A 10,962-nucleotide genomic window follows, 5' to 3' on the forward strand; every position below is an offset into this window, starting at 1 on the left:
ACGAATAAATTATATTTTACTCGGAAATAAGCTAATTTTATCACGAAAAATAAGTGATGTGTGAAGCTAAAGGAACTCGACGATCTAAACGCATAGTAGACTTCCATTCTATGCACCCCCCCCCCCCCCCCCAACAAAGACGATGTCGATGAAGGGGCCGAAGACGTGCAGGACACGTGCAGGAGGGCCCGAATGACCATATAAGTATTGTGGATTCCGGATTTTAACAGCTTGGCGATGAAACTACAAGTAGAGGGGTTCGATGACGATGTTAATCGACAGACTAAGGCGCCGACACTTGAAGTAAGACCAGCGGGTTCGGGAGGAAATTCGCCACGTTGCGCTTACCTGTATATAGCCGTTTATACCTGATGCGCTAATTACCTCTCTGAACATTAACAGCTTTCATTATATTTACTTTTAAAGTCTTCAAATTGTTACGTTTCTTTATCCTTATGGGATATTTTTATCCCTTGTGGGATATTAACCCGTGGAACAGCCTACCCGCCGAAGCCGTAATCTCCAAAAACCCTGCTGGGTTTTAAAATACAGCTGGAAATAGGGGGGAACCTTTGATGACAAGCCACCGGCATTCCTGTCCTCCTCGAGGACCACTAGTATTTGTGACCCTCGGGTAAATTTTATCCAATTTCATCTTATTAGTAATTATCAATCGTTAATTCTCACTCCTCATTGTTAGTTATTATGAACATTTATTCTTGTATTATACTTGTATATTGTGATACAGTAGTGAATAATATCATCATGTAATAAGTGCAGCGTATTTTAGGGAGTTAGCTCACAATAAACTATTGAGTTATATGTTAAAAATTTGTAGCTAGCTCAGATCAATATGATATACCTTGCTTAGGCTAAAGAAATATTGATCTGGATTCTGTTCCTGAATCCAGCACGTGTTTAAGTATTGCTTCTGTAATCTTTCCACCACGGCTCACAGGAAGTGTATGGGGTTGCATAATAAATCAACTAAAAATTACAAAAAATACCCATGCAGAATGTCAATGGAATGTGTCTGAATATGTGTGAGTTTGGCTTTGATACGGTTGTTTTAAGTCCATGTGGCCAACAGTCTGTCGCAAACTTTGATTGAATAGTTCTACTTCAAATACTAGTGAAGAGTTATAAATAACAAAGGAGGTTCGTATGCCGGCCCAAGGGCACTATAACCATTCAACAAATGGTTGTGTTGGGTGGTTGGTGTGCGCAGTTGTGGGCTCCTCTGTGGCCTTCAGCGGCACCTTCACCTGAAGTTGCCCCACACATCCCTCCAACTGTTTATTTGTTCTCTTCTGTCTGACAAATCCAGAGTTAGTTAGAAAACTCTAATAGTCAGAAAACGTTAGAGAAAGAAAGTGCTTGTGCATAGGCTATATATAGCCTAATATAATACAAACTACGCTTCAAAATGCTGAAGTGTTTTGCAGTTGGTGTTTAGTGGTCAGTGGCAAGTATGCAACTTCAGGGCTGATACGCGGCTGGCGGTGGCTTACACTCCTCCAATATTTCTGTAATTATCCAGGGAACCAGCTGAAGACATCAGCGGCCACCACCACTACACATCAGTAAGACTAACTAGTTACCTGCTTGTTCATATTTTAGTGTGGCAGCTTTTGTTGTTAGCGCACAGTTCTTGTTGGTGTGTGTACAGGACATGACGTGGGAGTGTCCACGGAAGCCTCCCAAGTTATTAATTATCTGTAATTGCTATTATTGTGCAATATATATACCCACCTTCTGAGCCGTTTATTGTGTACCTTATGCTCATTCTCTGGGCGGTAGTTTATTTACTCACCACAAATACTCATCCTGCAAGTGGAAATTTATCGTGCAGTCTCCCATACTCATCCTGTATATGAGCGTCTCACTACTTGACACCCCATATACTGCTGGTGGCACTGTATGGTGTATCCCATACTCATCCCGTGAGTGACAGCTTATTCAACACTCAGTCCCTGAGCCCATTATGTGCCTCTGTAACCCTTTCCACTACCGCCCACAAGATGGGTATGGGGTGCATAATAAATCAACTAAACTAACTAACTCCCATATACTGAGCCTGTTAGCGACAGTTTATCGTATTCACCACACTCATCCCAGCTGTGCGCACCAGTTTATTGTGCACCCTATACTCATCCTGTAAGCTTTTTGTTAGTGTAATTCATTCATTATTCACCCAATACCTATCCCGTTGACGTTGTGGAAAAGATTAGAGGCGCATATACGGGCTCAGGTACTGAACCTCACTAGTACAATTAATTTGGCTAAGCAAATTAAAGTCTTATTTGCATTTGTGGAGAGTTAGTTATACATAATTTGCACCCCCCCCCCACACCCATCCAATGAGCGCCGCCTGTGAGTTCTAATTAATTGTACACTCAATACTCACCCTGTGAGTAAATCATGGTGATATCCTCATTAGTCATATATATATATATATATATATATATATATATATATATATATATATATATATATATATATGTATATATATATATATATATATATATATATATATATATATATATATATATATATGTATATATATATATATATATATATATATATATATATATATATATATATATATATATATATATTACTGAATTTATACTGAATTTTGTAACTAGCTCATCAAGATTGTAACTTGCTTAGCTAAATGAAGTGTGGGGTTCAGTCCCTGAGCCCATTCAAGTTCAAGTATGTTTATTAAGACAAGAAAAAAGATACATCTCAAAGGGATAGAGTAGTTTAGGCTATTTCTACCCCCCTCCATTTCAAGTCCCTCAAGGGGCGCACAAATTCATTGAGTACAGATACACAAATCACAATACAACATTTAACATTGCAGATTAATATAGTAAGCACAGCATATAAGTGTTCTTAGCTCTTAAGTATTCTGTCTATCATACCATTATCACACATTCAAACAATTTGATGTGGTACACTACGTATTTCCTTATTTCTATAGTTATCAATAAGTTGTCACTCTAATACATAATGTTCTTTCAAGTTCAAGTATGTTTATTGAGACAAGTTAAAAAAAATCTCAAAAAGTAGCTTAGGCTATTTCTACCTCTCCCCATACTTCAAGTCCCTCAAGGGGCGCACAAATTCAGTGAGTACAAATACAAGAATCCCATTTAACATATTCAGGTTAATATAGTACTATCTATGAAGTATAATAGTGTATATCCACCGCACTAGATTTTAACCCATTAACGCTCCAAGATAATATTCTCACTTTACTTTCATCCATGATTAATAATAAAACTACTTTTGCCCTGTCCGTCACATTCCATGAGATACGAGAGTTTCTCAGACAGACTCTTCCAACACTTAAATATTTTTGCTTTCTCCTCACTTGCACAACATCTACTAATCATCAAAGGTAATATTATTCATATCTATTTTTTTTTAAATTCTGTATACCGTTTTACTTTAACCTTTGTTTCAACATTTGTCACTACAGAAGGTTGAACACCGCTAACACTACTAGAAAGTTCATTTTCTTGACTATCCTCTATCATTAATACGTCATGTTCTTCCTTATTTTCTTCTACGCACGTTTCACTTTCCATTTCACGTCCTGCTTCACTTTTCATTTCACGTCCTGTTTCATTTTCCATTTCACGTCCTGTTTCATTTTCCATTTCACATCCTGTTTCACTTTCCATTTCACGTCCTGTTTTACCACCATCTTCACCCCGTCTACCCTCCATAGCTAATTTTTCTAATGCCTCAATCCTCTTGTCTAGTTTTTTTTTAGATATTCCAATATTTGAGAACCAACCTCCGAGTTCATTATATTGTCCTGAATCTTGTTTCCACAAGGTTTTGTAATTTTTAGCTTTTAAAGGTTATAAATATATATTTTAAGAATTATGGCCTTATTAAACTTATATGTTCATCATCATAGCTATACAGTTTCAATTGAAGTGTTATGCACTCTTAGCATTATGTATCAATTTAGGAAGCTGTATGGTATGTCATTAGCTTAACTTATTTCTTGATTATTATTTACAATAATATATTTTAACTTGCTTATCTTAGTATTAAGTACAATACTAAAATTTATTACTGCATTTACAAAAAGTTTATAAATATCCGTACACTTTTTACCTCTGATCACAAATCCCTGTATATTTTGCCCTGATATTTTTTAATTTGTTATTAAAATATTTTTACTATATTATATTAAAATATTATTACTATATTATTATATATATTATTATTAGTAGAAGTAGTAGCAATATTATATTTAAACTATTTAGATATCGAATGAGAATGATAATAGATATTTTTAAATTGTACTGCAATGATCACATATCACGCCTCATAGAAAAAAACTCATATAAGTTACACGTACACACCACGAGCGGAGTATAACTACACTCCCTACGCTCCTAGTTACATCCTAGTTACATCCTGTAACTACACTTAGGTAATTACACACACACACACAGGATAAGGATATTAGGATAACGACAGCAGCGTACTCTACACTGGCAAAAGTTAGAACATCATTCAGAAACCTAAGTAAAGAGGTAGCCTAAGTAAAATACTCTGGGGGATTGACAGAGTGGAAATAGACTTAATGTTTACAGTGGATACTAACAGAACGAGGGTACATGGGTAGAAGACGGAAACTCACGGAATCACTGAGATGTTAGGAAGTTTTTGTTTAGCGTTAGAGTAATTGAAAAATATCCCAAAGAAAATGACATGAATGACATAAAATGGCATAAAAATGACATAAAAGTGACATATATATTACACCAGTGGTGGTACCCCTAATATATATAATTGTATTGGCAATGTATTTCTTTAATAACGAATGTTTTTCTGTTTGATTTTTCTCTAGGAAACCAAATGAAGTAAATTCCGGGTCAAGTGTATGAGTCAAGAGAAAGAGTTGAACTTACAAAATGAATAGAAACAGCAGAGGTAGTGCAAACTCCAAAAGAAGTACTAATTCCCAGAATAAACAGCAGAAGACAAATGCGCACCCCAAAAGGAATGAACACTCCACAAAGAAAGAACACCATACAAAGAATGAGCATTCCACAAAGAATGAACACTTCAAGAAGAATGCACATTCTACAAGGAATGAACATTCAACAAGGAATGAACATTCTACAAGGAATGAACATTCTACAAGGAATGAACATGCCAGGAGGTCAGAACATCCAAGGAAGAATGAACACCCGTCGAAGATTGAACATCCATTCAGAACTGAACTTCCCGTGAAAAAGGAACACTCCACAAAGAAGGAACACTCTCATAAAAGTGATCACTACAATAAGCAAGAAAATGTCAGACTGCCCTACAATCCTCATTTCCTAAATCTAGGTACTGGAGGACCACGCTTTCCCTTCCGCCAAAGTCAACAGGTTGGAGGGCATTGTCCTGCATTTGCTGGTCAACCTTTCCCCACTCACTATCGTCCCACAAATAAAGAAAATGTCACGAAGAAGGAACATCATAAGAGAAGAGAACACTCTACAAACAAAGAGCATTTAACTAAGAAAGAGCATTCAACTAAGAAAGAACATTCAACTAAGAAGGAACATTCAACCAAGAAAGAACACTCTCCAAAGAAAGAACATTCAAAGGAAGAACATTCAAAGAAAGAACACTCTTCAAACAGAGAGCATGTCACCTCGAAGGAACATTCCCTACATAAAGATCATTCTTCAAAGAAAGAACACTCCACGAAGAAAGAACACTCCACGAAGAGAGAACACTCCACGAAGAAAGAACACTCCACGAAGAAAGAACACTCCATAAAGAAAGAACACTCCACAAAGAAAGAACACTCCATAAAGAAAGAACACTCCAAGAAAGAACACTCCAAGAAGAAAGAACACTCCACAAAGAAAGAACACTCTAATAAAAGTGATCCTTGCAATAAGCAAGAAAATGTCAGAATGCCCTACAATCCTCATTTCCTGAACCTCGGTACTGGAGGGCCAAGATTTCCCTTCCGCCAAAGTCAACAGGTTGGAGGGCATTGTCCTACATTTGCTGGTCAACCTTTCTCCCACTCGCTGTCATGTTCAGGGCATTCCGAACACCATATATTACAGTGACAGCCCCCCACCATATAACTCGCTGTCTTATAATAGCTCTGTGAATATGATGAACCAAGTTGGCTTTGAGCAAAATAGAAAATCACATTACAAAAAGATTTACCCTGCGTGCAGTATGCCTCTACAGTCAACACTAGGTGAAGATGCAATGGCTCCATCAAAATTAACTCCAGAAAAACTAGTGAAAGCTCTTGCTCTCTTTGGTGGCCGATGGAGCCAAGCTGACGCTCTTAGTAGGCTAGCTCAGTGTCGTGTCGAGGAAGTTGCCGAAGTTGCAAGATCTCGAGAAGATATATTCTCCGTTATCAAAGAGGACACTGGGATGGTAATTGAGCTTGCTCCTAAAGTGATCTTGTGTACAGATTACTTGTCTGAAAAAGGTTGTCTTTCTCCTGATTCATGCAATAATCTTCATTTTTGCAAAGTTTATATGACAGGATTTTGTGAGATGGGTTCATGTTGCGAGTATGGGCATCGACTAGATACTCAGCACAACAGATCTGTTCTTTCCAAGTTCTGCTTGCAATTTATTGACAAAAGTGTCTCAATGAAAGTGATTAAAAAAGTATGCAGAGGAAGTGCATCACCACAAATATGTGGCTTCTATAATAGCAGCAGAGGATGCAGGGAAAATGACAAATGTAGCAGTTTTCACATTTGTAGAGATTATGTTATGGGTAATGGAGAATGTTTATTACCAGCTTGTTCCTTCAACCATAACATCTTAACTGACCACTGTACAAGACTTCTCAACCGCTGTCAAATATCCACAACTGAAACTCCTCACAACATTGTGTCCAACTTAAAGCTGTCCATTCAGAATCAAGACGACGGAGATTCCTTACCTGAAGGAACAGCATCAGATGCTAGCAGCACTGATGAAAGCAGTGAGGAAGATTCTTCAACAGGATCTGAATCTTCAGATGCGAGTGACAGTGAAGAAGACTCTTCAACAGGATCTGAATCTTCAAATGCCAGTGACAGTGAAGAAGACTCTTCAACAGGATCTGAATCCTCAGATGTCAGTGACAGTGAAGATACTGAAGAGGAGTGTTCAATGGAACCCCGAACATCAGATGCCAGTAATAGCCTAGCTGAAAATACTGTGGAAAGGTACTCACCTATATATGCACCGTGCCTTAGCACGGATCAGTGTTCTCTTCCATCGCACTGGGTTTCAATGGGACCTAATGAGACCCATTCTCTTCACCTTGTGCCCCCTGAAAGCAAAGAATACAAAGAGGTTTCGAGTCGCCTGCTGCTCTCTCTGCCCAAAGTCGTAATACACAAAATTCAAAGACTTCAGAATCCATATTTATGGTATCTCTTGAAAAATAAAATAGAAGACTTTTCTCGCAGGTAATATATTTTTAAAGTATTTGTTCATGTTATTCATTTAATAGCAAGAAGAACCTTTTAGCTTACACAGGAATATAGATTTTATAAATATACTTGCTTATTTGTTAATAGATACTGTGATCATATTTTTATTATGAGTTCTTGAGCTTCTCTACCTGTCTCAGTCGATATGATATATATTACATATAACGATAACATCGTTATCTTGGTTCTCACATTGTATCATGATGTGTAAAATGCACATCACATATTAGTTACTTGTTATTAAATTATACCATATAACGATTTTTCTCCCTGGGTAGTAAGTGCTATTTCCTAATTGTTTTTGCCTCCAAAATATAGAAACTAGCTATTATTCCTCTTTGACATTTGTCTTAAACAGTTCAGTTTCTGCCCGAAACGCTATGCTTGCTAGTGGCTTTACAAGACTGTAAAACTTCAAGTCTCTGTACTCTCATAAACCCAATGTACCTTCTTGTATATAAATAAATAAATAAATTTAGGGAAAATGTCTTGAAGGTATTTGAAGGCTACCGAGTCCTTAGCTAGAGCTGTGACATTTGCCTATTTTGCAGGCTTAAGCGATTAGAAAATAACACTGCCTAGAGACGAAAAAAACCCTGTTACATTGAGCTATATAATAATTTGGCTTATTTATGGTGACTGATGATGGCTGGCTGCTCAACCAGTTTAGGAAGTTTACGGTAAAAAAAAAATATATATATAGGAACCTGTTCCTTCATAGGCTCTCAACTGCTTCTCATTTCTGCGCTGTCACTACACTGACACTGTACTGTCACTGTATACTGTCACTGTACACTCACTGTAGACTGCACTGTCACCGTCACTGTACACTGTCACTACACTAACTGTACACTTAGTGGCATCATGGCGTATTGTTTGTCTATAAAAGAATATCCTATTATAAAAAAGTGTAATGGAAGACTTCTATGATACAATGAATCCTGATGACTTTATTGAGGATGATCTTGTGCTTCTAACTCACCTATAGTACTCTACAATCTAGATACGTAACTTCATCAGAATATTTACTGTTATCACTACTTTATGCCGATATAGTAATTATGTGAATTCAAATTTTGTGACTATGTACCTATAATTTTGTATTCAATATTGACTATTCCTTCTCTTTTTTTTAGTTTCGTGGTAAATTATTTGTTTAGCTTTAAGACCTGCCCGAAACGTTATGGGGTTAGTGACTGTCAGAAAGTACCACTTAGCCTTTCCTGGAGGCCTGGTCGAAGACCGGGCCGAAGGGACGTTGAGCCCCGAAATCATCGCAAGGAAGTCACCAACATCTGTCTTTTCACAGCCCATTGTACCGTCTAATATGTATATAAATATATAAATTATTTAATAATAAGAAGGAACAAGGGAAGACATTTTTGTAAATTATTAAGTTTAAAAAGATAATGAAGTCATTATGAATGTAAGTCCTAATGCAAATTTATGTTCATTTGGGGCAGATATGATGTAAACCAGCTGAACATTCAAAAGCTGTTTCATGGAGTAGACCCATCGAAAATTGACACCATATGCAAAGAAAACATTGAGTGGCGACAGAGTTGTGTTGGAGAAGAAGACCTTGGAAACGGTGCCTACTTTTCTAACAGGTAAGCCACGGGCGGTGGTTAAGTCCTGTGTTGATACGTAAGGAAGAGATAAATTAGTGAACAATATTGTGTGAGAAGACTAGAATGAAAGAAGACAAAATAATTCTATTTCTGTAATATCTACACTGTTTTGGATACTTTTTGGGTATGTCTTATATGTGAGAGTTGAAGTTAAGCTTGTTGTAAATGTGTAGGTATAGGATTTTTTTTATTTTAGATTTTGAACTATTATATTGTTTATTGTTATAGGTGAACTAGTGTTTGCTCTATGAGGGTTTGACTTTGTGGCATGAGGGTTTATTTGAAGTGCTTAGTGCGAGACTGTTCCCTGATGTACTCACCTAGTTGTGCTTGCGGGTGTTGAGCTCTGGCTCTTTGGTCCCGCCTCTCAACCGTCAATCAACTGGTGTACAGGTTCCTGAGCCTACTGGGCACTATCATATCTACATTTGAAACTGTGTATGGAGTCAGCCTCCACCACATCACTGCCTAATGCATTCCATCTGTTAACTACTCTGACATGTGTATGAGTGTCTGTGTTTTAGTTTTCATTGTCTGCTGTATCATCTAGGATGTGTGGGGCTGGAATTAGAGATGAGATGAAAACGATGAGATTACCCAGGTTATAAATGATGATAAAAAGATAGCCAACACTGAACGAATGCTTTACAAATAACTACAATCTAAATTGACAGAGTTAATGGCAGCAGTATCATTAATGACAACATAGTATGTTGGTGATAACTACTATCAAACAACATAATATGTTGGAGATAACACTATCATTTCTGGCAATAAAGCGTATTAGTGGCAGCAGTATACGTTCATGACATCATAGTGTGTTAGTGAGCATGACACAGTCACACAGTGAATGATGTGTCTATCGCACAGTCCGTCAGGTTAAGGAGTGATGGGTCGTTGTTCTTGTTGTTTTAGATTCAGCCACTCTGAACAAGCTTTCCATGTAGCACGGGCCATAATCAGCCGGCGGATATAGATGCACAATGTTTACTAGTATATCCCATTCTTCAACTGTTTTTCTAACCATTGTAGTCACTGTGGATTTGCATTTAATGTAGCTGCTCTTAGTGATGGGTCTTACCAGTACGTTAATGACTGACAACGATGACTTTTTTATCTTTGTACCGAAGGGGGTCTGAGTACAGAGGTTGATTTTTGCCAATGATTTGTGTTATATACATTTGTATATAAATATATTTACATGAGGAGTGAACTAATACAGTAATTACAATGTTTCAGTGCTGCTGTTGCTCGCCGTCAATGTGCCTACGATGCAAATAGAAACTGCTTCCTAATATTGGCAGATGTCATTATTGGGAGCATAGTTGAAGGAAGAGCAGACCTCACGCCTGCACCTAGTAGCATGGGTGCTAGTCTTACTTACGTCAATGATGCGAATGCCCCAACCATCTTTGTAAAGCACAGTAAAGAAGAATACTACCCACAGTATATTCTAGAATTTTGTTAAAATGCAAAAAAATACATTTTATTAAAGTCTTTTATGCATAATAATAATAATAATAATAATAATAATAATAACAAATATTATTATTATTTTATTATTTACCTTCTTTTAAAAAACCTTTTCATGCCTATCAGTCTTCCCTTGTTACCATTGAACGATGCAAGAACCAACTTAGCTTTCTTAAAGGCTTGTTTGCACTCGCTAGAGGCTGTCCTACACTAGATCAATGGACAACCATTGAACAACTGTATGTTCGAAGTCGAATTCATCTGGATTTTGATTACTGGTGTAATCAACATATCCAGAGGGAAGATGGCGAACAACTAGAAGCCGGAGTCAGGCAACAAGCACCTCACCCTATCCTTCGGTGCTC

At 37.2% G+C, this 10,962-nt stretch overlaps 2 protein-coding genes across 3 annotated transcripts; both read left to right on the forward strand.

Moving 5' to 3' along the window:
- The first annotated feature begins 1,242 nt into the window (after nucleotides 1–1,242).
- Nucleotides 1,243–10,672, forward strand: LOC123755024 (protein mono-ADP-ribosyltransferase PARP12). 2 transcript variants are annotated; one of them, XM_045737440.2, is made up of 4 exons: nucleotides 1,243–1,583; nucleotides 4,883–7,469; nucleotides 8,957–9,103; nucleotides 10,364–10,672. In XM_045737440.2, the coding sequence occupies exons 2-4, from the start codon at nucleotides 6,157–6,159 to the stop codon at nucleotides 10,590–10,592; spliced, it is 1,689 nt and encodes a 562-aa protein (XP_045593396.2). In that variant the 5' UTR covers nucleotides 1,243–1,583; nucleotides 4,883–6,156; the 3' UTR covers nucleotides 10,593–10,672. The 2 variants fall into 2 exon arrangements, with proteins under 2 accessions (XP_045593396.2, XP_045593397.2); XM_045737441.2 differs by lacking the exon at nucleotides 1,243–1,583 and adding an exon at nucleotides 1,757–1,943.
- On the forward strand, nucleotides 4,947–6,110 carry LOC138369332 (serine/arginine repetitive matrix protein 5-like). The gene has a single exon (XM_069332567.1). It carries the CDS (start codon nucleotides 4,947–4,949, stop codon nucleotides 6,108–6,110), a length of 1,164 nt encoding a protein of 387 aa, XP_069188668.1.
- Nucleotides 10,673–10,962: the final 290 nt, after the last annotated feature.

This window comes from Procambarus clarkii, chromosome 28 (genome assembly GCF_040958095.1).
Source record: "Procambarus clarkii isolate CNS0578487 chromosome 28, FALCON_Pclarkii_2.0, whole genome shotgun sequence".
Taxonomy (NCBI): Eukaryota; Metazoa; Arthropoda; class Malacostraca; order Decapoda; family Cambaridae; genus Procambarus; species Procambarus clarkii.

What these genes read in the sequence shown, in the direction of transcription:
- LOC138369332 (XM_069332567.1), top strand. Translation starts at nt 4,947, where the DNA reads ATGAATAGAAACAGCAGAGGTAGTGCAAACTCCAAAAGAAGTACTAAT.
- LOC123755024 (XM_045737440.2), top strand. Translation starts at nt 6,157, where the DNA reads ATGATGAACCAAGTTGGCTTTGAGCAAAATAGAAAATCACATTACAAA. An exon ending in ATAGAAGACTTTTCTCGCAG is followed by an intron (nt 7,470 to 8,956) that starts GTAATATATTTT and finishes CATTTGGGGCAG; the next exon opens with ATATGATGTAAACCAGCTGA. An exon ending in GGTGCCTACTTTTCTAACAG is followed by an intron (nt 9,104 to 10,363) that starts GTAAGCCACGGG and finishes ACAATGTTTCAG; the next exon opens with TGCTGCTGTTGCTCGCCGTC.